General features: G+C 38.6%; 2 protein-coding genes across 3 annotated transcripts; one reads left to right on the top strand and one right to left on the bottom strand.

Annotated features, from left to right (window-relative positions):
- The first annotated feature begins 5,661 nt into the window (after nt 1-5,661).
- ncapd3 (non-SMC condensin II complex, subunit D3) lies at nt 5,662-20,175 on the top strand. Of its 2 annotated transcripts, none has more exons than XM_055162607.1 (35): nt 5,662-5,780; nt 6,451-6,605; nt 7,000-7,162; nt 7,429-7,595; nt 7,682-7,858; nt 7,955-8,013; nt 8,073-8,160; nt 8,708-8,841; nt 9,069-9,141; nt 9,309-9,434; nt 9,780-10,029; nt 10,107-10,145; nt 10,417-10,506; nt 10,604-10,677; nt 11,269-11,403; nt 11,704-11,924; nt 12,319-12,510; nt 12,588-12,685; nt 12,753-12,862; nt 13,126-13,233; nt 13,650-13,764; nt 13,930-14,025; nt 14,114-14,352; nt 14,630-14,709; nt 14,792-14,929; nt 17,042-17,175; nt 17,532-17,728; nt 17,908-18,018; nt 18,272-18,439; nt 18,518-18,630; nt 18,706-18,767; nt 18,840-18,887; nt 19,362-19,427; nt 19,525-19,573; nt 19,923-20,175. In XM_055162607.1, the coding sequence occupies exons 1-35, from the start codon at nt 5,729-5,731 to the stop codon at nt 20,005-20,007; spliced, it is 4,212 nt and encodes a 1,403-aa protein (XP_055018582.1). In that variant the 5' UTR covers nt 5,662-5,728; the 3' UTR covers nt 20,008-20,175. The 2 variants fall into 2 exon arrangements, with proteins under 2 accessions (XP_055018582.1, XP_055018581.1); XM_055162606.1 differs by having other exon boundaries at nt 18,703-18,767.
- LOC129411503 (propionyl-CoA carboxylase alpha chain, mitochondrial-like) lies at nt 20,116-24,396 on the bottom strand (the record flags this gene model as incomplete). Its single annotated transcript, XM_055162439.1, has 7 exons — nt 20,116-21,365; nt 21,522-21,599; nt 21,778-21,918; nt 22,610-22,663; nt 22,748-22,846; nt 23,015-23,117; nt 24,122-24,396. Coding segments are annotated over 7 exons (819 nt in total), but the record flags the coding sequence as incomplete, so codon positions are not given.
- Between the last annotated feature and the right edge of the window lie 2,519 nt (nt 24,397-26,915).

Genomic DNA, 26,915 nt, shown 5'->3' with positions numbered 1-26,915 from the left:
TGATAAATATTCACCACAAGTAAATTTCACCAAACCAAGTAAAAATAATTGGAAAAAGCTACCATACACACTTTAAGATCAGGCTAAAGGAGGCAGCTGTGGCTGGATTAGACCCACCGCCTGTGCTTGTATAGATTTAGTGTGTTAGTAAGTGCTTGCAGACATACTCACCATAAAAAGCGGCCTCTGAACCTCTGAAAACTAGTTTAAAAGTTAAGTAAAACAGTTCAGATCAAATATGAGAAGAGTCAGAAGAGTTAGGGTTAGAACTGTCATTTCACAAGACAAGCCCAAAACAATTTTACAGCATACACAATGGCAATATTAATATGATATTTAACTTTTAACCCTGTAAAGTTAATACAATGTTTAAAAAGAAATGTCACCGTATTTCAAACTAGTTAAAATGAACAGACTCTGTGCAAACCTGTGGAAGAGTTGGATTAGAATACAACTGAATGACTTTCACTTTAATGTAAGGGAAATGACCAGAGCCCTCACACTTTATAAAGCAGTCCAAACCTGGCCCACGTTTAAACCAGTTCAGAGCAAACCAAATATAAAACATACACACAACCCAAAGCTCAAGTCAGTTTTCAGACTATTTTAACTCCAAATGAAACTGTTCAAGGCTTAGTTGACAAAAAGTAATTTCAGTTTCACCCAACAACATGTTTTACCAGCCTGTTTAAATCTGGCCCATATTTAGACCAGTCGAGACACACACCAAAAACACACAAGGGCCCAAGCCCAAATGCAACCTGTGGAAATTATGGTGTAAACATTTAATCTGGCCCACATTCAGACCAGATCAGACCAAAAGAGACCAGCAGTCTCCATAAAAGTGAGCCAACGTTTAGAACATGGCTCACTTTCAGACCAGTTCAGGCCTAAAACTAAAGCCTTACACTGTAGCAAAACCCCAGCCTATTCAAGCCTTGTTTTGAGATGATGATGCACACAGAAACATCACCTACCTGAGTTGAAGTCTGCATTGACAGACCAATAAAATCAGTGAAACCTGCAGCAGGGAAAGTTCCCTGTAAGATTATGTCGGTCACAAATCCAATGTTAAAGGGTCAGAACTATTACATTCAGACCACAAAAAAGTGACAGAACACAACCCTTGGACCAAAACTCAAGTCAAGATGAGTGGCTGAGCACTCACTCACAGCAGGAAGGTTACTTTCTGTGCAGAATCTGCACAGGTGTATGGCAGCAGCTCAATGCTCCTGACAGGCTGCCCCAGCAGCACTTTGTTGATGTTGAATGGGTCAAAGGCAGAGGGTGAATTTCCCCCAAAAGGGACAACTAAAATACTGTACCCCAAGATTAGTCTAAATGCTCGGGTTTTAAAAAGATGTGAGTTTCTCCATTTGGTTCCATTTTCTTTGGTCTTTCCTTCTTTTGGGCTCCCATCAACATTACATGCTTTTGTGCAAAAATCCCATTAGAAAAGTTTCTTTGCATTAATGACTTTAGAATCCTATTTTTAGTTGTTTGGTTTTCCTCTTTGTCCAGTTTTGTCCAGCAGTTTGTGTTCGGGATTCTTCACTTCTGTTTGGCCCTGTTTTAATATTTTAATGCTTTGACTTAATAGCGTATTTGGTGCTGCAATTGTTGCACTTCAGTGTGTATCCTTTCTCTGGAATGGGTCCAAATCTGAATTCCTCCAGTGTTACAGAAATTCTCATTCATTCCATATTTTTGATTATAGTCTTTGAAAACATTCTTTTCTTGATTAGTTCAGCAATTTGTCTCTGAGGTTTTTACCTTCTTGGGTCCATTTGCAGCTTTGTCTTCAGATAGAGCCAGGGCAAAAACTGGAAAACTCAAGAGTTAGACAGTTACATGTTACAATCATGTTTATCTTAGCAGTAGGCTACACAACTAAAGTTAGCATGGTTTATCTTAGCAATACTAGACATTACAAAATAGGCACAACTTGCGAAAAGGGTTGGATTAGAATTTTTGGGTTGGACGTCAACCTAAAACCTGAAAACTGAAGAGTAAGTAAAATGACAGTCATCGCATTTTAGCTTTAGCTGCTTTCAAATAAAATAAACTAACATCTGCAACAGTTGCTGCAGATGATTTTCATGTCTCACAGTTGCAAGACATGAAGTAGATTTATCTTTGATTAACTATGAACTATTTAACAATGATGATATTAATAAAACTGATACCTGTAGAAGAGTTAGAGGACACCACCCAAACCTGCAAACACAAAGGAAACAGTAACAAATTACAAGAAGTGTTTAATCTTGGGAGTACGCACCTAAAACTATCTTAGCAGTTTTCAACAAAGCATGATTTCACTTAGCTGTTTCTTAAAGAGTAGTGTATTTCAGCAAAATAGTTTTAAATTCACCTTTGTGTGTTTGGGGGTAAGCTGGCTGAAGTTCAACCCAAAGCAGTGTTTAGGTAAACTCTTCCAGCAAGGGGGTCTGCATCAATTCCTTCTTTCAGTCCATATTTTGGAGCATAGCCTCTGATAATAGATTTTCCATTCTTCTTCTTAGTTCTTGGGTCCTTTTTAACTTCAGATGGAGGCAAAGGTTCATTTTTCACTGGTTAGAAGCACTCTTTAGCTTATTTAACAGTAGTAGATATAACAGAGCAGGCTGTAAAAGGGTTAGACACCAACCTAAAACCTGAAAACTTGAAGTTTAGTCAGTAACATATGGCAGACATGTTTTAGCTTTAGCTGCTTTCAAATAAAATAAACTAACATCTGCTACAGTTGCTGCAGATGATTTTCATGTCTCACAGTTGCAATACATGAAGTAGATTTAACTTAGATTAACTATGAACTATTTATCAAAGATAATAATAAACTGATTTCTGTAGAAGGGTTACAGGACACCACCCAAACCTGCAAACACAAAGGAAAATTTTGAAACAAAAATTACAAAATACTAGTGTATTTCAGCAAAATAGTTTTATATTCACCTTTGTGTCTTTGAGGGAACGCGAACGGACATTCAATTCAAATCACACAGTGTAGGTAAACTCTTCCAGCAAGGTGGTCTGAGTGCATAACAATTTTCCTTAATTATGCAATTGTTTCAGTTTTATTATTACCAACCAACCGAAACCGGGGGTGTTTCAGTTTTTGAATGAGAAAATCTGGTCACACTAGTTATTCAGTTTGTCCAAATTTGGACCAGCTCACACCATATGCAATACAAGGACCCAAAACCAAGTGCCACCTGTGGAAATTAAACATTAAAATCTAGTCCACATTTAGTCCACCAGATCAACCCACAGACCACACAGTCTCCATACATGTGTGTGTAGAATATGACACATTTAGACCAGTTTAGGCCCAAATCTGAAGTCATTAGTACATCAGTATATTCAGACCGTGTTTTGATGTGATACAAGGGTCAGTGTCAGTCATGCCTGAAATGGTACAGAATATAGGTTTTATGATCTTATGAAGGGGTGTGTGTTCATTGTACATTTAGATTAATTTCATTCATGTCATGTCATTTTTGTTTTAAAATCTGGTCCACATTTAGACCAGATCAACCCATAAGAGACCACGCAATCTCCATAAAAGTGTAGAATATGGCACATATGGACCTGTTTAGGCCCAAATCTGAGCCATTAAAATCCTCAGCATTCAGATCTTGTTTTGAGAGGACACAAGGTAAAGAATAAAAAGAGTGAATAGATGTTTTAGGATTTGAGGGTTACCATGACCATTGTACAACTGGATTGTACTGTTTTAAATTTCAAGGACATGAGAGATTTTTATTTTCCAAGTAGGTTTTCATCCCATTTGAAACCTTTGATGATACCTTTCCACTTTTTGTGTTGCACTTGTTTAAATTTGCAGGTTTGAGTGAGTATTTTATGGCTGGTCCTGTACCATCCTTATATCATTCATGTTTGGAAAGTGATCATTTAATTCCCACTAATGTACCATTCATTTCATATAATTCTGAGTCATTGTGTTCCAGTTCATTGACCCAAGCGTGGTGTACATTTCTACACCTTTTCACTGCAATTTGTTACGTTTGAAAAACACATTTCTCTCCATGGTTTCACACTTTATGATAAATTATATTTTCACACATCAAAATATAGAGAGATTTTATTTGAGATGCGTTTTGCATTTGTTTTCAAAAATTGACTTTCTGTAAGTTTCCTTTTACCAGACAGTTTCAGGACACAAGGCTGGACCTTCATATCTTCTTTTATAATCCACCTTTTTCAGTACTACGACAGAGTATAAGGGTCAGATTAAAAAAAAAAATTAATAAAAAAAAAAAAAAAAAAAAAAAAAAATATATATATATATATATATATATATATATATATATATATATATATATATATATATATATATATATATATATTTTAAAGTCACGGAAACGCCATTTCCGTGACTTAAACCAGGACTAAACTAGGACTAAACCGTTTTCAGTCCCGGTCTGGCCCCGGTCTCAATCCTGGTCTTTCTGGTTTGGTTCCGGACCTGATTTAGTCCTGATTCAGTCGAATGAACGAATGATACACGGATTCTTCTCCATTACAAAATGCTCCAAATTCTCCATTCTCCACTCGTTCAGACTTTCCAAGCAGCCGATATTCTCATAATATTATGACTTTATTTTGACTACGACTTTAATCTCATAAAACTACTACTTTATTCTTGTAAATTTACGACTTTATTCTCGTAAATTTACGAATTTGTTCTCGTAAAATTACGACCATATTCTCGTAAAATTATGACTTTATTCTCATAAAATTACGACTTTATTCTCATAAAAATATGACTTTATTCTCGTAAAATCACGACTTTATTCTCGTAGCACAAGCATTTTATTATTTATTTTATCTGACCCTTATACTCCGTCGTACCGTCGTAGAGTGAGACATCGTTTAAAACACATCCACGGAGTGAAATAGATTTCCTTTCAATGAAAACATCATTATCATTTGAAACTCATCACGCCATCACTTTATTTATTTCAAACCACTTTGCACATTGCATAAACGTGAATCAGAGCTCAGAGTAACTACACACCCAGCAGCAGCGGCAGCATTCATTCATCCAACATTTTCAAACGAACAGCAGTCTATTATTGCAATAATGATTCTGAATTCACAAACAAGAAGACTCACCTCTCCCGTTCATCCACAGTGTCAAAGACGCGCGTCGGGGGCGTTCAAAGGCATCCAAATAGAGGCATCAAGGCGTTTTTGACGCTTTGGTGTGAACACCCCAATTTCTTTTTACACAAGTAAAAAGAAATTGGTCTGATCAGTGAAAACTGACGTTGTGCAGTCCAGAGCTCCAAGTGGATGAGCAGAGAAATCTGCTTGGTTAATTTCAGTGCAAACTGTGAACAAATAATGTAATGTAATGCAATAGCCCATAGCCTCATATTATAAATGCTGCAAATCTTTGTGACCCATTTTAGCAACAGTGTGGCCCATTTTAATCCGGTAAATTATCGTCTTTATAACCTATAATAACACAGTTCAATGCCATAGATCTCCTATAGAGCTTTCTATACGTCACCTTAAAATATTTTCACATAATAATCTATAAAGTGGTCCAGTTTGCCCCACTTCACCCTACACTACAGTAGGTGACGCCGTCACCATGGGTCACAGGCAAGAAGAGAAGAAGAAGAAAATGTGCACATGCGCAAACGCTTGTCTTTGCTGGAGCGCGCGCGGCGCGGGCTAATTTCAAAACGGGCAGTCAAAAATGGAGTTAATAACAGCGCTGCGTTTCCTCCGATTAAACGAAATTTCTGAAGGTAAATATAATTCCTGCACATTTTCACTTGCAGTGTGAACAGATGTTAACCACTTTTGCATAGTATTAAATGGTGTTATCTGCGGCAGAGGTGATTTCTTTTATTGTGGGTGAATGTTCTAATAGTTGTCAGTGCCATAATGTTATCTACGGGCTGATGCTTCTCTGCGAAAGATGTTTGTGTACTTTCCTCACATAGCATAAACATTTATTATGGGAAAAGTAGCATATTTACTAAAATTGTCCCCAATCCAAATCGATATAAAGTTCAAATAGATACCCATTTATAATACCCATATAATACCCATTTCATCCCCTCGAAAGCTTTCAAAGATAAGAAGGCTGACCTAATATTGTGTTAAATGCAATTTATATATTAATAATACTTGCATTTTGTGGTATCTTATATAGCTGACAAGGTGATATTTTCCACATATATCTTACATTCCGCTCCCTGGTTAAATGTTATTAAAATTACCATTGTGAGCATATATATATATATATATATATATATATATATATATATATATATATATATATATATATAGAGAGATAGAGAGAGAGAGAGAGAGATATAGATATATAGAGATATATCTCTCTAGATATAGATATAATTATAAATAAAAAGGTTTCTTGTGAATGTAAATAATGGCCATATGTGTGTTTTCCAGCCTGGACGGATGCAGTATGGGCCCTGGAGTTCACAGAAAGAAAGGAGATTGATGATCCTGTAGGAGAGGAGCTGTCAGCCCTCCGCCCCAAAGATTTCAAAAGACTCTATGATAGTTTGCTGGTGTTCAGTCAAGAGGATGCAAAAACAGAACAAGTAACCACTGTTGCATTTATTTAACACTGTACACTCCAAAATGCTTTTTACTGTGTATTCAGTGTAACATTATCCTACTTAGCCTCATGTTTTTGTTTTTTTTTTTTTGTTTTTTTTTTTTTACCTTAGGCTACAAGGAGAATTATTACTTTAACTGTAATAATTTATGAGCTTCATGTTTTTGACAAATCACGTACCCCTCTTTTCTATTGCTATTATTGTTATTATATATTCTTTTGAATTTATTATGAACATTGATATTTTTGCTGTTTGTTATTATATTTATTGTGATGTGAGAGCTACTGTGTCCAGATCATTTCCCTTGTGGGTCAGTAAAGTTTGTCTAAATCTAAGGAAGCTCTGTGATGACCTCACTGACCTTCTGCTATTGCAGAGTGTGTGGGCAATGCTGCAAGAGAACGGCATCTCGGTGAAGACTCTGGTTGCTGTACTGTCTTTATTTGTCTTTGGTGGAAAGTCCAAAAATGCCAGTGTTAAACAGAGGGTCAATGCTCTACATGCTGCTTCTCTGTATCTACTGCTTCTTGGATTGCCAGGTAGCAACTTTCTACTAACAAGACATCATGTTCTTTTATGTGTGTATGCTAATTAATCATTCAATTAAAAATTTGATTAGAGGAAAGTTAATATAGAATGGCTTGAATCGCATCTGTCAGTTCTCTGAGTAACTTCAACAGCTTTCAGGTCTGCAATGCCAGGATGTGTTGCACTTTTGGAAGAATCCCTTGAAAAGCTCAACAAGAAGTAGTGAACTTGTTTATTTGTTGATCATCAGTTAACAGTTTATGTATACTACTTTCAGGAAGCATTGCCAACAAGGCTTTCCATGGGGACTTGTTGGACATGTGCACAGACATTTGGATACACTGCTGGCCTCAGGATATGGGAAAGAAACGTAAAAAAGAACCACCCAAGGGCTCCCAGGCAGACGGAAAAAGAGCCAAACCACGGCGCAAGGACACACAGACGGTACAAACCACTGTTGCCATTGACAACCTCACGAAATATATTAGCAGTTGATACCTTAGTGTTGAGAGCTGCTGCTGTTTTCTCAGAACTTTGATGAAGAAGAGGAGGAGGACGAAGAGGAAAAGGATGCAGCAGAACACTTTTCTGGCCAGGACCTGGTTGAGATTAGAGCTGCTGTGGTCTTGTTAGTTGGGAGCCTATTCAGACTCCTGCAGATATTTTCTCTCAAAGACCTTGAACAGAGTGCCAGGAACTGCACCCAGGTCCAAAACTGCCTTCAGTATTAGAGCCTTGAGATTAGATTAGATTATATTAGAGTAGTATTAATCTGACATCTAAACCCTCTGCTCTGTTTGCAGGTGTTCATCAAACTTTTGTACTTTGAGCCCATCATTGGGGAGATCAACTTTGCTGAACAGTAAGTAATTGTGAAATTATTTAGAAAACAGCAGGATACTAAGGTCATTGTCTCTACAGAAATATCAGTAATATGAGGAGTGTTCCTGAGATGGCCTTCCACGGACTGCAGCTTCTCTACTCTCCAAAACATGGGCATCAGGAAAAAGTCAGTCTAAGAATTTAATATTTGCAGCCCCAAAGAGCTCATATTGTATTTTCTCTTCTTTTAGTTTAACTTTAGTTTATAAGAAAAATGATGCCAATTAATTGTCATGTTTTACAATATTATGAAAACTAATGAGCTGTACTACTGTCTGAGAAGGATTATTAAACATAGAATTAACAGTTAGTATTTCCTAAAGTATGCAAGCCTAAACAACATTTTATTTTGGTTCATAATTATTAAACAAAGAAAACAAAGTATAATGTAAAGTATAATATAAGTATAATGGTCCATGCTGTGACAATTCGCCAGTGGTCAACTGGTTAACTGCTCCAAGACTCTGAAGACTCCATGATAAAAAGTGAAATGTACAGGGAATACATATGTTTTGAGTTCAAACATGTGCTTTGCCAGTGAGCTGATCAACATATTACATTCCTTAAATCAAGTTTAAGATATAGTTTCTATGAAAAAAAAGACTATGCTTGAATGAATCCATAATTATGACATGCCATCACATTAATGAAAATGATGTGCTTCTTTTGTTCAGTCCTTGATCCGGATATTTCACCAACTGCTCTACGTGATCCTGATGATGAACAAGACCAGCAGCATTAAGCCTACACTCTTGGCTGTGAGCCAGGGTGTCCTTGCTGCCCGTAATCAGGCCATTCATTTTGTCTGGTAAACACCCTATTCAGGTCCTTCTCAGTAATTACATAAATTAGATTTTAAATTGACTGTAAACTGTTTAAGAGTTTGATGTTTATTGTAAATTATACCTAAAGTATACATGGAATGTTTTTTAAATTTCAATTGACCATTGGACTAGTCATGTCAGCTATCTACTTTTTGTCAAATTTACTAAATGAAAATAAACTACATGGATTAATTCTAGGTTTTTATTACAGTCATATGGTGAATGAGATGAAAGAGTTAGCACTGTCATGTGTTCGAATCCTCCTGCAGCACATCTGTGTTCAGGTCAGTAGTAAGTCACCAAAGCACTCACTAATGGCAATATGTGAAACCAAATAACTGCAATAAAACCTCCAATACAACTATGAATTACTTTTTAGAAATGCCTCAAAATACAACTTCCCAAAATAAGTGTTGATTTGACTTTGATTTGTGGAACTGTATTGTTACAGATGGTGGAGAAAAGTGAGTTTCGCAGCCATGGAGCACAGGCTGTGGGGAGACTCGCTGCACTCATGTCCAGTCCAGGCTACGCCTGGTTCGTCCGATGGCTGGCTAATTTTTCTCAAAATTCAAAGGTAAGGGTTCTTCTTAACTACACAAACCATCAAGCCTTGCTTAAAATGCCTGTTACAAACAGCTCATGATGTAATAGGCCACTAAATGGCCAAATAAAACTCAGTTTAGAGAAATCTCCCTCAGTCGAACTAAACTGAGTTTAGAGAAATCTCCCACTTTCAGCATTGGTTTGTCTTTTGGTCAAATTCAGATAATCTCAGTTACCTCAGAAAGTTTGTCATCTATACCTGAACTGTTAACTGAGTACACATTTTATCTGATATGCTAACTTGCACCGTAAGTGTGAATGTACAGATTCCTTTACATAATGGTCTTTAGTGGAGAATAAATAGTACTTGTTGTAGATGGCAGGCCGCTTGTTCTCGGTGGATGTGGTGATGGCTCTGCTGGAGCAACCAGAAAGAAACCCTGAGGGTTGTGAGGCTGCACTGGTGCAGTATCTTCCGCACAAATACCTGATTCAGGAGGTGTTGTTCGCTCGAAGGATGGACGTGTTTCCCACAGTCCAGGGACACGCTCTCGCCTGCCTGGCCCAGTGTCTGGAGCTGCCCTCGATGAATGCAACCAGAGCTGTACAAGGCCTGTTTACCACAAGTGAGTGCTCAGACATTCACTCGTATACTTAAAAACCCCATGGAGCTTTGTCATCCACTGTCCCTCTGCTTTTTCAGTTGGGAGCCAGTCTGAACTTCATACTCAGGCAACCGAAGGTGAGGAACACCTTTTCACCATAAACACCATAAAGACAAATGAGATAGTAATATAGATGTTCACAAACTTAGACTCTTTTTATGGAGTGCAGTAAATAGAAATATTGATAAAAGATACACTATGCATCAATCACATGATCACATATGAAGTTCAAATATTTTACATGGACAGGAAAACAAAATGGTCCAATTGGTGAGCTGTTGCTGTAATGATGTAAATGTAAAATATTTGTAATGTGATTCCTTGTTTGTGTTTCTGTTGTTGTTTTAGGAAGTGTCACTTCACATCAGACTCAAACTTACCGTACACTTCCCTTCAGGACTGTGGAGCTCAGCAACACTGACAGCTCTGCTTGTGAAGGTATTTTATTGCATTTATCAAACCAGTGCTGTCTCATTGCATTATGTTATGTTATGTTGTCTTAATTAATTACATTTTGTTTACTTTTTCCTAAAAGGAAAAGTGAACTTGGAACATCTTCTGCGTCGTGTTAAACACACTAACACAAATGTGAGAAAGTCTGCTTTACAGGTAAATCCTGTTTTCTGTCATCATTAAACTGCATACTGTTTTAGAATAAATGGCAGTAGCTTGAGAGTTGAAGAGAAGAGGCATATCACTGGAGTTCTAAGGCAGGAGTTTATTTTACTGTCAGTGAAGGACAAAGCACCCAACATCAACACATTGTGATAGTGTTGTCCATTCTAGTCTAGTACCGTCCAGTCTGGCTATGCTTCAGTTGTAGGGAGTATTATACCTCAGATGACATAGGCCAAGCTGACAAGGACTGAGCTGGCAGTGAGAGCCCTCAATGCAGCACAGAAATGGAATTTGTCTTACAGATTCAGATATTTATCTGAACAGGTATTGACACTGAAAAATAATAATATAAATCTACATAAATAGGACTACATTGGACCTTTCCTAAATAATTTTAAAACTGTCTTGCGCTATATTAAACTTGAATAAAACCACATGGTAATAACACTATTATTTTGTCTAAAAAATTACATAATACTGTTTATTAGTAATTTTATCTGCATGGTAGTATTGAATTGTTATAGAGCAACAAGGCTTTATCTTGGTATTGGCACCACTAAAACCAACTGTTGTTCATGGTAGGCTGTGATGGGACTGTTGAAGCACAACGTAGTTTCTTCGACATGGGAGAACCTGAGTGTCCTGGCGGTTCGCTGTAGAGACCCGGCTGTGTCTGTAAAGAAGAAAGCTCTGCAGTGTGTCGGGGAGCTGCTGTCTGTGAGTATCACTTCTGGGAAAGGATATGAAAAACATTGGGATAAAAAGATTAACAAATTCATATCAGATTATTACTATTCGACTACCTACGAGCTACAGTAACTACCACTACTACTGATATATATTTGTTGTCATTACTTTCTACTGTTCTACTGTTCTTCAAACAGTATATGTTTTTGGTCTCTACCTGTTTTGGTGTTTTTTGGTAGCACACCTGAAATGTTGTATATATGTATTGTTTGGCATTGCTGCTTTCACAAGACTTCCTGAAGAGTAAAGGTCCATCATTTGCTGGTCCAGGTAAAGCCTGGCTGCAGTGACGTGCAGAAGGCCTGGTTGGAGGGTGTGTGTTCGGCCGTGATGGACTCTGAGAGCTCTGTGCAGGAGAAAGCTCTGGAGGCTCTGGATGAGGTGATCCTAGGTCAGATCAAGGTCTTCTCTGAGAAGACTTTTATGGACATGAGTCAGAGACTGGCCTGGGACCTACTGCACCGCCTCTGCCATGATTGCCACAACCTCAGGTGAGGCAGCACACACATCACAATCAATGAGTGCCAAAGGTGCTTATGCAATACTGATCTAAATATTAGGAGCAAGGGAAAAAAACTACTGTAAAAAAAAAAAAAAAAAATGACCAAGCAAGATTTGTTTGTCTAAAATCACCAAAGGTAAATGGCAGATGTCATGTGTCTTTACCCTCCACTTACACTTTGTGTAAATAGCCTAAATATATTTTATAATGCTACTTGTACATACAAGCCTTATTTGACACATTTTTGCTATTTTTTGCTCTTTGATTATGAATATCTGTGGTGCAGTGGTTGGGGGTTGGTCTAATATTTGTGGGTAAAAAGTAAATAGGAATAGATTCTTGTGTCCAAACAGAAGACTTAAGTTCACTTTTTATTGTTGCAGCCGATACTTCAGCAAAGCTTTTGACATCTGGCACAAGCAGAACCGATTCACTCCATCATTTTTCAGTGCTCTGGTCTCTCACACAATGGCCCCTCATGCAGCTGGGGCCTGGTTAGTTCTCTCCAAGATGGTCATCTCATTCACCAATGTGCACTATGGGAAGATTCTGGACGCCTGGGACAAAATGACCAAGTTGGTGCTCCGTTTTTTATAATTCTAATTTGTTAGAAGAAGGGGAGGTAAAGGTGACACTTTTCTGTCCCGGTCAGGTGGAATGAAGTGAATACAAAAACTCTCTGCAATGTTCTGTGTGTGATTGGAGACATTGCTCCACACCTGAATCCAGACACACAGGAGCGGATCATTGGTGAGTGGGTTTAATGGGGCAGGAGAGTTCTGTCTGAATGCTTTTCTCAGTTTGAACTTGTGTTTAGAGGACTTGATGTCTCAGCTGAAGACCTTCACTCTGTCTTTGAACGCCATCAGCGCTGCTGTGGAGGCACTGGTCCAGTATGGCCGATCAGAGGATATCATGTTGACACAGGTGAAATACTAATCTAACATATTAAAGTCCCTGGTTGAAAGCATTTTTTCAAAAGGCCATAATGAATGACAGATAGGTGAATATAAAAGTGAATATAAAAATGTGTTTGAAGCCTAAGGGTGATGACACAGTAACAAAACTAGTATAGAGCAAGATGTGCTGTAGTACACTGACAGTTAAAATGAGAATACATCAAACATTTGCATTTTTATTGCATTAAAAGTCCTATTTTATATGATGATGTAACATTTTTGTTTTGTCAGACTTTTCTGAACCAGCACTGTGGAGAGCTTGTGACACTCTGTGAATCATACTTGGCCTCAATCATTCTGAAAAAGGATGGAACACAGAACCTGGATGAAGACCTCATGGTGAGAACTCAACTGCCCCTTATGTCCCTAAGAAAAAGCCACTCTAGATTTAATTATACGTTACTGTGTCTGTATGTGAAGAAGTATGGGAAGTATTAATGTCAATCTCTAATGTTTAATTGAAACATGGCCCAATAGGCAATCTGTCCTTGAAATCCACATTAGTTTTGATTTTTAGCCCAAGCTCAGTAGATTCCCAAATGGTTCATGTTAAAGCTCTGCAGTGCACATGCGTATGCTTCTGCTGAAACAGGACTATTTGTGTTCTGCAAATGAGCCATGTGCTCCTTGTATACTTCCACTTTTACAAATGCAACGCTTCACAGTACCACAACATGTATATTTTTTTTAATGTAATCTACCGTTTGCTTTAGTTTGTACAACAATTAATGTTAATTATTTGTGAATGGTTTCAGGTGAAATACTTGCATACTTTGGGCATGGCTTCTCTGAACTGTCCGGCAAAGATCAGCAAAAGGACCATCCTACTGGTAGAGTCTATTCTCACCACCAACTCTGACCAACTGGCAGGTAACTACGCACCTCTTAACCTAATATTGCAATTCGGAATCCAGTTACACAACTATGAGCTAAAAGCTCATTATTTACCTGCTATAAATGTGACTGTACAAAGTTGTCACATGTGGTGCTTTCATGGTGTTGAACTCTTTTTTTTTTTTAAATACTTTTCCACAGATGTCCAGGGAGATTTGCCTGCCTCTTTGCCTTTGTCCCAGTTCAGGGCAAATTCCTTTTCCTCTAAAATCCGAGCTCATGGGGTCCTTACACTTGGTGAGTTTTACCTAGTATTCACAGCCTGGCATTTTTACATTAGCATGCCTTCCTCCTGTCCTGTGACTTCCTGTGCCACTGTGTTTAGGTAAACTATGCCTGCAGCATGTTGAGCTGGTGCAGAAGTACCTGCCCGTGTTTGCCCGAGAGCTGGAGGAGGGCACAGAGGTGTCAGTGAGGAACAATGTGGTGGTCATCATGTGTGACCTATGTATACGCTACACTAACACCGTGGACTATTACATCCCCAATATCTCTGCCCGGCTGAGGGACAAGAGTGCCACCATCAGGGAGAACACACTCATCATGCTCACCAACCTGCTGCAGGTGGAGCCATGGATCTGTTATACATCTATGGGTGGAGTGGGCAAATTTAAATACATTTTCAAAAAGTCTGGAGCTGTAATAATGGGCTCAACTGAAGACCACTACTTTACAGTTGATCTCTTGTATGTTCACCTGCCTCTTAATTAACTGGACATAACTAGATATTTTAATCTTTCCTTCCAATTTATACAAAGTAAATACATTCTTGTAGCAGGTTACAAGCAAGCTACATGCATATATGATTTCACACATCCCTGTGTCTGTATGTGTTTTGCAGGAAGAATATGTTAAATGGAAAGGCTCTCTATTTTTCCGTTTTATAACTGCTTTGGTCGACCCTATTCCCTCTATTGCAAAGTAAGAAATTCTGTCTGAAGCCCACACATTTGTTTATCTTTTTGTAACAGAATTTTAAATCCCATTTTTGTCCTTATCCTAGCATGTGCGAGTACTGTCTGCTAAACGTCCTACTCGAGAAGAGCCCTGAAATGTTTAGCCAACATTTCATTGAGTGTATTTTCTACTTCAACTCCTACACCCAGCACAAGTCTTACAACAAATTCCCTCAAAGTGACAAGTAAACGGCACCTTTCTCTTCTTTTGCACTCTCATGTACCATATGTATAATAATTAAGGGTGGCATGTTCATGAAAAAAAAAAAAAACGAACCGACGTTTGCGAACAGTACGGCGTACCGTACGATTTCCACGGTTCCCGGCTTGCACATTGTAGCCTCGTGCCCGTATGTGACCTGTTTCGCTTTGGCGTAAAAGAAGAGGTGTGGAGGGTGGATGCTGCGCGTCACGTGTAGAAATGGCAAGTAGGAGAGAAGAGGGCCGCCCGGAGATGGAGGATGCGCCCATGTCGTTGTATTTCGTATTTCGCCCTACGGGAGCGCAAGGGCCTGGGTCCACTGCACGCGTATTTACGCTCGCGTAGGGCTTATTTTGTCCTACGCGCTGCAACTTCGAGACGCGTAAGTTTTAGAATGCATGAAAAGTGAATGAGGGCGGCTCCACTGCACGCGATAGGCGCGCGTAGATCTCATTGAAAAACACAGAGCCCGTGCCGCGAGGTTACACGCGTAAACGCTGACGCGTGCAATGGAGCCAGGCTCTTAGAATGCATGTAAAGTGAATGAGGGCGGCTCCACTGCGCGCTAGACGCGCGTATGAAAATAGGATCCATCCTATTTTTTGATGCTCTCCGTGAGAGTAGGCGTCAAAATACACAGAGAGCATGAATCTTTTGTTGTATGTGTGCGTTTACCATCAGCACAACGTGCTCCTGAGGCAGTTCCGTGTTGTGTGAAAGAGCCCAGCTCCAGAAAGACTGTTAGTGTTAAAATTTACTTTTGAAAACCTCGCGTTTGCCCTGGTCACCCTGTACAGAAGGTAAATACAAGCCTGTTCAGTTGATAGTTTCACTGTGGACCTGATACAAGTGGCTAAACGCGCCCAGTCAAGTTTGATCGATTTTCCATTGGCAAACACAGAGTCAGTGCTGCGCGTGTACGTCCTGCAGAGGCGCGGCTGTGGTTTTGCGAGGTTACGCGCGTAAACGTTGACGCGTGCAGTGGAGGCAGGGCCTTCAGCCAAGAGCGCAATCTTACTAAACCAAGTATCCCAAGTCCTGAGGAGGGTTAGGAAGGTGGTAACATTTTTTCACCGAAGGACAACAGCTGCCTATGTCCATTAATAATGTGCTTAAGTCAAGTCAAATTCAATTGTGCATGATTACATTACTAACTTAAATTTTAAAACTTTATAATTTAATGCTGTACCAAAATTGTGGATAATTAAACTAACATAGCATATGATGAAGTATATTTCTGGAGATTAAAGATTAAAATGAAAAAATGACAAGAACCGTACCGAACCGAAACCACGACCTTAAACCGCAATAGGAACTGAACCGTGAATTTTGTGAACCGTGCCACCTGTAATAATAACCATTAGGGATGGGCATGATTAATCGATTAACCGATAATTGATCATTAAGAATTTCATCGATTACGTTAATTTTAATCGACAAACCGAGTGTAGGTTGCTGTGCGTAGCGTGACCAAACGGGTCCGTACATGTCGCTCTCTGCACTCAGAAGGAGCGAGACACAAACATTCGGTCAGTGCGTTCGGGACAAGTGTGAGGCCATGTGCACAGTGTACAAAGCAGGAACATATGTTTCTGTGTCCAGTGGGAAAAAGTTTTACCAGGTGAGAGTCGCTCAATGTCGATGACGAGTCCCCACCTCCCACCTCCCGTACGGTGTCCTGGTTTTGACAAACGCAAATCTGTCACCCTAACCTGTATTTCACTGAGTCATGTCTTTTAATCCGACAGAAATTGACCGCATCAGCGACACAAGAGCTGTAGTTTTATCTTCGCTTAGTTTATGCAAATTAGCGATGCGGTTTTAAGTTTCGTTTCTGTGAGAGTTGCACAAAACTGAATTAAACACATTATAATGTCAAACAGCTGATGTGGCTCTAGAGTGGTTATGGTTTATATGTCGTAAAGTTGAATTTATTTATGCAGATTAGTAGTGCAGATAGTAATAATGATGATCATTTTAATATCAAAACGTTAATGATTAATCGATAATCGATTGTTAATTCTTCCGACGATCGATTAAGAAAATTTCATCGAATGCTCATCCCTAATAACCATATTTATATTTTCATTTGTAGAGATGTGCTCAGCTCCACTTTGAAAGGGCCCCAAAATCGGGAGAAACGCTTCCATATTTATCGTTTTTTGTTGGAACATTGCACGGATGTGCAGCGTTTCAGTATCACAAACAAAATCAATCAAACAGTGTTGGGTAAGTACTACACAACAAAATTTTTTAAGAGGACAAGATTTTTAGACAAGAAAAATGTGCTGCCTGGATGCTAGTCTAGTTTTTATTATCATTTGTAACTCTGTAAAAGCCTTTGAGAATAAGCCTAGTTGGATTAGAGTAGCAGAAGCTTAAGATAATGAGGCAAGAGAGCCTTGTTCAGAGGCAGTCAGATGGTTAGCAGTGACTTTCCATAAAGCTTGTGTGGTATAATGGAAATGTCTTTTTACTTATTAAATAGACATGTAGGTGCCAATAATGTTTCCAATGACTGTACGGCAAAATTCTACAAATTATAATGTTTGAGAAGTTAATGACTGAACCCTATACTTGGTCAGTGTGCTTCGCGGATGGAGAACTGCCCCTGGACTCAGATGGAGCAGACATTTTGTCTGAGACTTTTGGTGTTCTGAGTTTGAAAGAGATGAAGCTGAGGGCCATGAAGTCCTCAAGTGCAGCAGTAGGAGAGGAGCCGGAGGCGGAGAACATGGCCAAAGCTGTTCTGGAGACAGCACAGAAGAAGGTTGTCTCTCAGGTCAGAGCTTCTAATTGAGCTACATCCCTCTTAATACTTTTTCATACTGTCAACAGGTTTTATCCATGGGTTGTTGACAAAAAGGAACATGCTATTTTTTTGTGTTACACTCAAATGTAAATAATTTGGAATATGGAGCATTTCTAACTACTTGCTCTTCTTTGCTACGTTTCGATCAGGTCCATAAGAAGGTGTTTATTGAGCACACGGTTCCTCTGATCATCAGTTTGAAGCACTGTCTTGAGCAGAAGCGTTCTTCTGTGCTCAAAGATCTTATGTTGTACCTACAGGTACCTTCACAATTCACTTTTTTTCATTTAACAGTATTTTATTTGAGCAGCATGTGTATTTTTATGAACAAACCAGCATTTTTGATTAGATAAAATGGGTTAGGGATTGTTTATACTATTGCATTTCAAATCATAATAATCACTCACAACTCATTGTCCTACATAAAAACCCTACATGTTCATTATGTGTAAACAGGAAGCATTTAGTCTCTGTTATCAGATCATTTAAGCCAGGCTCTTTTTAAATGCTCAGGTGACGATGCAGGACTACAAGAATGAGGTAAAGGAGTTCTTTGCTGGAGATGAGCAGCTGGCATCAGAGTTGGAGTATGCTCTGAAGGAAGCTGAGAAACAGAAGGTGATTGAGGAAATGGAGAACTGTAGCATCATGCCAGCTCCAAAGAACACATCAACAGCACAGGTCAGAGGATAAGAGGAACACAAGGGACTACACAATGTTTAATGGTCCTAATCTAAATATAATTGTATTTTGGTACAGAACGCTGATCTTGGGTCCCCTGCCAAGCCTCGACCTGTCCTCGCTCTCCGCTTTTCAACTCCACAACCTCCTCGACAAAACAGTCTGTCCTCCCAACTCCCTCTGACTGAAAGGTAACCATAGTAGCGCATTAGTCATATATAGCTAGAGGTGTTGTATCCAGACTAACTCTTGATGTGTGATAGCAGACGTCCAAATAATGTTCTGAGACGGGAGGATCAAGGCCGGTCCAACTACCTGGAGGAAACTGGTAAAAATTGAAAAATCTGACTGATATGAGATTGTGAAATGTATGACAATTCTAATTTTCTCCGTCTCCCAGTTATACCTAAAGGAAAATTGGACACAAGAGCTATCAGCACGCCCAATGGTATAACATTTTCTTTATGTACTGTGTCACTTGTACATTAATAGAGCTTTGCAAACATATTAACTAGTATACAAAGTAAACAGTGGCAATGTTATGTACAGCTATCTACTTTTCCCATCATGCAGTGTGGACCCCAACTGTTTGGTGGAGCTGAGAGAGAGAGAGAGAGAGATACTTTATTGATCCTGAGGGAAATTCAAGTTTTTTTGCAGTAACATTTACACTGTGCTTCTCAGTTGTCTTTGTGTCTTAGTGTGGTTTAACAGGACTGGTCAGATATGGTCAGCAGATCTATGTCGGGGCAGTTTGACAAAGAACAAAGAATTCACAATAAGACTACTAACTAACCACTAAAAACACTTGTTTTTGTTTTTTGCATTGCCATTTTTATTCTTTTACTCAACATGTACAATAATCGGCTTAATTCTGATAGAGCTTTGTCTTAACTGATTTCTAAACCTTCTCCCTGTTTAGCTGCTGTCAATGTGAACCTGACATTTGATGAAGGACTCAGTGCCATCCTCAGTGACAGAGGCTTAAGTAAGTCTGATCTTAGCATTCATTGAGCAGACATTTACATAGGCGTACATTAGCTAGTGTCGTTACTTGATCATTACATTCTTCTGACGTATTTCAGGTTCCATGGAAGATACCGGTGTATTGAGAGTCTGCTCGAGTGAACAAAGGTGTGCATTTTAACTATTATCATTTAATATTTTCTGGTTGATTTGTTTTAAAATCTGCCACTAAACAAGATTTGCAAGTTCTGGGTTATGTGAAGTAGATGTTTTTTGCTTAGATTCAGTTGCTTAGAATCTCCAGCAGAGGTCGATATTTTGTTTAAGACAGATAGTTGATATGCTAAGAAGAGCAAATATCAGCTCAATATCTTTAGTGCAAACTAAGCAATAGTACTTCCAGTTTTCCTTGTCAAATTGTGGAGTTGCAATTATTGCTTTGATGTTTTCAGTTTAACTTAAATTTGAAATGAACTTCACATAATAAAAGGTATTATGTGTTACCTTTTGTTTTCAGAGTATCAGGGGCTAGGCAGTGGAATGTTCAATCTCCTCTCCGCAAGAGGAATCAGCCTCGCATGAGGATTTCTCTACAAGATTAAGGGCATTTTTAAAAACATGTTTGTACAGGTTATCCTATCATTTTCTATACTGAATAACTGTAATTTCAAAGTATAATAAACTGCATGAATGTATTGAAACAACACAACTTAATATTGAAAACTGTTTATTGCTTTTGTCTAATAAAACACAACACAGCAGAGGAAAAAGTCTGGAGGCATTTGTTTCATTCTAACTGTACAAGTGAATGCACCAAAGTCTGGTGCTAAATATAAATATCCATGTACTTGGAGTGGTTACAGTCAGAGTGGGGGTTTCATGATTAATTCACTTTCATTTCAATCCACCAGAATTACTGGAAATGAGATTGCAATAAACTCAAGTACAGGTGTCAATAATATGGAATGAACCTTCCATACAGTCTCAATCAAAAGTAAAAGATCAAATCAAGATTAAAAAGCACAGATGAAATGGGATGCACACTTTCACAGACTCTAGAATTTAGAAAATTTAGAATTTAGAAATTGTCTTATTGGGCCAAATGTCAACAGTGAGTGGTTTTGATCTTCTTGATCTTAAGATTTTGATCATGACTGTATTTACTACTAAATCCTGCACACAAAGTTGAAACAAGAGTAAACTAAAGCATTTAGCTTTAGTTGTTCCAATTATTTCCTTTCCCTCATTAAATGCATTCTTATGGGGCTTAAAGGCTTGAGATGCCAAGACACCAAATTCATCCTTTGTGTTCATACCAACATGTTTAATGCCAAAGGTGACCTTAAAATATTCACATTACACCATATAAACTATTTAAATTAGAAACACTTTAGATTACTGCTTAAGTTTGGAAACAGACATTTTTTTATTGTCATCAACGTCAGAAAGTAATTTATTTTTTATTGATCTGATAATTCAATCATGTACATATACCAAGGGTGACTACTCTGTTCAGTACTCTGAATGTATAAATTCAACAGTTATCTGAAAATGTTAAGTGTACAGTGGGTCCAGTGGAACATTTTTCAACTGGATGAGAAGCTGTGGCTGCATTTCATTCCTCCTGATTGCCAGAGAAACCTTACAGTGCGTTCAGCACTGTCCTCTGGTGATCGGCGGGAATTCATAGAACCATAGTTACATACATAACTTGTTTTATTCTATCTGCAGCAATGTGAGACAGCTGTCTCTGGAAATGGCTGCACAGTGCTACAGCGAGGGGCTCTGAAGAGGAGCAGAAGTTTAAAAGGACAATGCGGCACCTGACCACTTTTCATGGGGCCAGGTGAGAAGGCACATCCTGGTCTGAGGTATCTAAGGAGGTAGAGCACTACTCCAGCTCCACTAACAGGTCCCCTTCTCCCACGGTCTCTCCAGATTTACAATGGACACTTTTGACCTGCAAACAGACATTTTTATAATTCTTAAGTATATGGTAAATGGGGCTTTGGATTTGTTACTGTGGTTTGGATAATTGATTTTAAAAACTATTTGAAATGATTTTACTCCAATACAAACTATACAATACTGTTACTGATACACAATAGTAGGTTACCTTAGCTTGCCTGACAGCTGTTAGACTATTCTGCATCTTCATGGCTTCAATCACGCAGATCTCCTGTCCCTCTGCAACCTGCCACCACACAAATGTTAATAATATAAACCAAATCCACTGTCATATTTGTGAAAGTGGGCCATGCGTGGACAGTACTATATTAGATGTCATATTGTTAATGCATGTATGCTAGTAAAATGTAACATTAATACTATATACAAATGTATACATGCATGCTATTCCACCAGCTGCATACCGTATCTCCAACTTTGACAGACACTGCGATAACTGTTCCTGGCATTGGAGATCGTAGGATACTGGTGGTGTCCTCTGGGACCTTTTCGGGCATGTAAGAGTTCAGCTGTGCAGCCAGCTTAGACAGAACACGTAGCTTAAACTGGCAAAACAAAACAAATGATGCCTCATCAAAATATAATTACAAGCCAACACTTGAAAAAATAAATACATAAAAAGTCCACATGAATTTGATTTGTATTCACTTTAGCTTTACCTCAGAAAAAATAATTTCAGCAGAGGTTCTCAAAGTGTTGTGAACAAAGTTATGTAGAGTCCTGTATTTGTAAATTCTATCCTTAGTTTTGCTTTTTGCTCTCTCAGGTTAATCCTTGCTTAGAACCATTATATAGTTTATACCAGTGGTGAGCAATTATTTTTTCCATGGGTCCACATGAGAAACAAAAAATATTGTGTAGGGCCAGGCCAAAATGCTTAACTCAATTCTTAATAATATTAATTGTATTTCTTTCTAAAAAGCAGTAAATAGCATTGTTATGATGAGCTGGTAAGATTGGTAAGAGTTGGTAATGTTATGACTAAGCAATGAAAAAGTGAGTTTGCTTTACAAAAAGTGTCATTTAAAAAAACACCTCTAAAATAAAAGCAATGCAGTCCATGCATGAGGTAAAATTATAAAATATGTTTCTTTTGTAATTCCACATGATCTTAAACGAGCCGGTCTGAGTCAACCAAAGGGCTGTATGTGGCTTGGGAGCTGTACAATGCCCAGGTCTACTTTATACTGTATATAAAAATACAAACATGATAAACACACGAGTGAACAATCATACCGATGTGCCGAGAAACTGGATAACCATTTCTCCTGAAGCTGCTCGAGACAGACACTAAAGGAGGAAAAAAGACCACCACTTAGTGTCAATACCTGAACATGCTCTCTTATGATCGGTGCATAGGAAGAACTCTCTCACCTGGAGCATCCTGGTAGTGTTGTTTATAGTCAGAGGCAACAGGGGAGATGCCAGGTTATAATCTCCACTCACTTCTACCTTCTCTTCATTCACCAAAACCTCAGCACAACACAACACAATTTAATTCATTCACCGGTACAATAGAGAAACAGGTGAATGTAAAGATTGTGCAAATTCACATTTAGAATAAAATACCAAAGAGGTTTTATCTTGTTTTACTGCGGTAGGTTATAAGAAAAAAGGTAGGAGCTTGATTAAATGACTTACAGTGTAGGTGTTTCCTGATTTGGTGACACTGACATCATGAAGTTCTTTTCCAAGCTCCACACAGAGCTGCCAGCTGTTGGTCTCCACAGGGCTGCAAGCCACTCTGCAACAACAACAATACTGCTCCATATATTCTTCTGAAGCAACCTTTACTATTGTATATTCCAGAAGTGCCGCATTTCTACAAATTGAAGGCTAGAAGAACACAGGGTGGGGTCATAGACTTTATAAAGAAGTGGACTAAAGGAGTGTGACCTAGCGTTTGGCTCCATCAAAATGAAGCTCACGATGCTAGCAGTTACAGGAGTCAATTTGGAGTTGGGTCCATATTAGAAATAGAAATTTATTTACATACAAAATAGCAAAATAAAAAACACCAGGATCATGTAGAGTGGGTTAATATGAAAATTTTAAGCTCAAAATGACGAGGCTCACTGCAGCAATTATAGAGAGAGGGGTGACAATTTTCCAATGCAAAGTCAATTGGAAACAAAGTCGATGGAGCAGGAAGCGCCCCAATGAAAACTGCCTATTTGGAACGTGGTGGCTAGTGGGCAGAAAATTTTGCTAAAGAGAAATATTGCAATAAATGATAATATTGAAACTACTTTATGCCACTGACAGAAAGCTGAATAAACCCAGTAAATCTGCTTTTAAAAATACCACATTAATAAAAGCCATGAGCAACAACAACTTAATAACAGAATGAACCAATAATTACCCATTACCAATTCTACTCTCTACAGCTCAAATCTTAGAATACAGAAAAACATAAAAAAAAAAAACTTCCCACTGTAAAGAAATTGTTCACACAATACTGAGCCCCAAAATATACTGTTCCAGCTATCATATATTGAGCAATAAGTCAATATAGCAATTATTGTGACAGGCCTAGTGAACATTTGCATAGAAATATATACTGCTAGATCCCCCAAACAATTATGTTTTTCAAATGTGCATTGCGCTGTTCTGAAAAATAAATAAAATCTTTTATCTGCACTGACATATAGAGTTATATCTTTAGATTGTAAGCACGGGAGGCAAAAGCAGTGACCAGGTTTCCATATGCAAATAATGAATGTATTGACTTTTTTATTTACATCTTACCTTTGTGGCCCAAGGACTTTCTGTGACCTGAGCTCTGCAGTCACATACAGAGCAGCAGCAGAAGCCAGCAGCTCTCGACGGCGCTCTGTGGTCAGCTGATGGCCCTTAAACCCATCAGGATAAACCTCAGGGAGGAAACTGGTGCTGATGTCTCCAGAGATGAAGCGAGGGTGGGTGATAATCTCCCTCAGGAGGGGAATGTTGTGGGTCACTCCTAACACACAGAAACATCCATTAGCTAGGCCTGTCAGGGCAAATACAGTCCCTGACAAAAGTCTTGTTGCTTATCCATTTTGTAGAAACAAAAGTTTATAACCTGACTTTAAATTAATTGATTGGTTTTAGAAATGTCTCATATGAAAGCTAAAACCCTCCCAAATTATGCTCAATATACTAAAATAAATTTACTTCACTGAAGAAAGATTGATTATTTAATGAACATAGAAAGGTCAGATTTTGGCAAGACAAAAGTCTTGTCGCCTTGTCATATGATGCACCCAATCCTAGATTACAGCCTCACCTGTGATCAGTTACTGATCAATCAATTAGTGGGTGTGTATAAAAAGAACCCCAGCACACCAGACCTTCACATCAACTGCAACTTGACCTCTGACAACATGCCTAAGATCCACCCTGAGACCAAAGCGTTAATTATCAAGAGGCTGAAGACCAGATCCACTGCTGAGGTGGCTGACACCTTCAATGTGTCTCAGCGTCAAGTACAAAGAATAAGAAAAAGATCTGAAATGACGGGAGATGTTTTTGACAAGCCCAGGTCCGGCAGACCCCGCAAGACAACTGCTCGGGAGGACCGTTTGTTGATTCGAAAATCCAAGGACAGCCCCTTTTCCACTGCAGCAGAGCTCCACCAGGCCTGGTCACCTCAAGTCCCTGTGTCAACCACAACAGTTTGTAGAATTCTGTCTCGAAATGGCCTCCATGGTCGAATCAGTGCACAGAAACCAGCACTAAACAAAAGGCAATTAAAAAACCATGTGGCCTTTGCCAAGGCCCACAGCCTGCTAAAAGGATGGACACAGGAAAAGTGGCAGAAGGTGGATTTCTCAGATGAATCCTCAGTTGAATTACATCACAGCCGCCGCAAATATTGCAGGAGACCTACTGGAGCCCGCATGGATCCAAGATTCACCCAGAAAACAGTTAAGTTTGATGGCAGAAAAATCATGGTCTGGGGTTCCATCCAGTATGGGGGTGTGTGAGACATTTGCAGGGTGGAAGGCAATATCAATAACCTAAAATATCAAGAAGTATTAGCTACCTCTTACATTCCCAACCATAAAAGGGGTCAAATTTTGCAGCAGGATGGTGCTCCATCGCATACTTCTATCTCTACATCAAAGTTTCTCAAGGCAAAGAAGATCAAGGTGCTCCAGGACTGGCCAGCCCAGTCACCAGACATGAACATCATTGAGCATGTCTGGGGTAGAATGAAAGAGGAAGCATGGAAGGCAAAACCAAAGAATCTTGATGAACTCTGAGAGGCATGTAAGACGCTTTCTTTGCTATTCCTGATGACTTCATCAACAAATTGTATGAATCATTGTCGAACCGCATGGATGCAGTCCTTCAAGCTCATGGAAGTCATACAAGATATTAAATATGGATCTCACAGCACCACTACTTAATTCACTGACGTTATGCAACATATTTTTGTATTTGAAGTAAATTATTTGTTCAATTTTCTGTAGGCGACAAAACTTTTGTCTTGCCAAAATCTGACCTTTCTGTGTTCATTAAATTATCAATCTTTTTTCAGCGAAGCAAATTTATTTTAGTTCATTGAGCATAATTTGGGAGGGTTTTAGCTTTCATATGAGACATTTCTAAAACCAATCGATTAATTTAAAGTCAGGTTATAAGCTTTTGTTTCAACAAAATGGATAAGCGACAAGACATTTGTCAGGGACTGTACTATATTGACTTATCATTCAATATATGATAGAATAATATTTTTTGCAGGTCAGTATTTACAGAGTGTATATTTTCTTTGTACTACTGGAGAATTTTTTTTGTTATTTTTTGGTACTGTGACAAGATTTAAGCCATGAAAGGTTCAATTAACTGAAAATAACTTCAAATAACTTGTATGACACATACACAAAGAGTTCTGCTATATATTTATTGCTGCTTCTGATTACTACAATATTGTATTTAGTAATAGTTGTTAGAAAGGAAGTAGCTTTGTCAGGAGCGCCCTCTAGAGGTGCTGTGAGTTAATGCATGCTTTAGTTCAGAGCGCACGGCACCGCTGTCTTAATTGGTTCACGAGGCTCGGGCGTGCAGACACGTATCGTCAGCTAAAGTTGTGCGTTGTTGACAAAAAGTAAGTTTATGGTATTCAGAGCTATATGGACGTTTTATAAGTCCTTTGTTATTGTTTTACGCGTGTCGGGATGTGTTCATATTCCTATAATACCTGTGTAGTTATGTTTATAAGGGAGCTTAGATTAGCTTAGCCGCTAATGCTATTTTCGTGTGTCGTGCCGTGTATGTTCCTTATAGTTATGTCTTTATTGTGTGCTTTTTATTTAGCCCATCCATGTTTGCTGTTTATGTTTGTTATATACTTAGTACACTTGTACACCATTTACTTTATTACTGTAATCTGTAGTACAGTAACTTAATTTGTTTATTCTTTTTCTTTATAGACCACACATACAACCAATAATGTTCTGCGATGTTGCCTGAGCTTCATTAAACCTCCTAAATACACCATCTGCAAACTGTCTCCTGTGTCCTGACCAGCACTCCAGGGCGAATATCACAATCCGAG

This window comes from Boleophthalmus pectinirostris, unplaced genomic scaffold (genome assembly GCF_026225935.1).
Source record: "Boleophthalmus pectinirostris isolate CB_2022bp ecotype Guang Dong unplaced genomic scaffold, ASM2622593v1 HiC_scaffold_5, whole genome shotgun sequence".
NCBI lineage: Eukaryota > Metazoa > Chordata > Actinopteri > Gobiiformes > Gobiidae > Boleophthalmus > Boleophthalmus pectinirostris.
The sequence above is the reverse complement of the archived record's forward strand: the minus strand, read 5'-3'. Positions and strand labels throughout refer to the sequence as shown.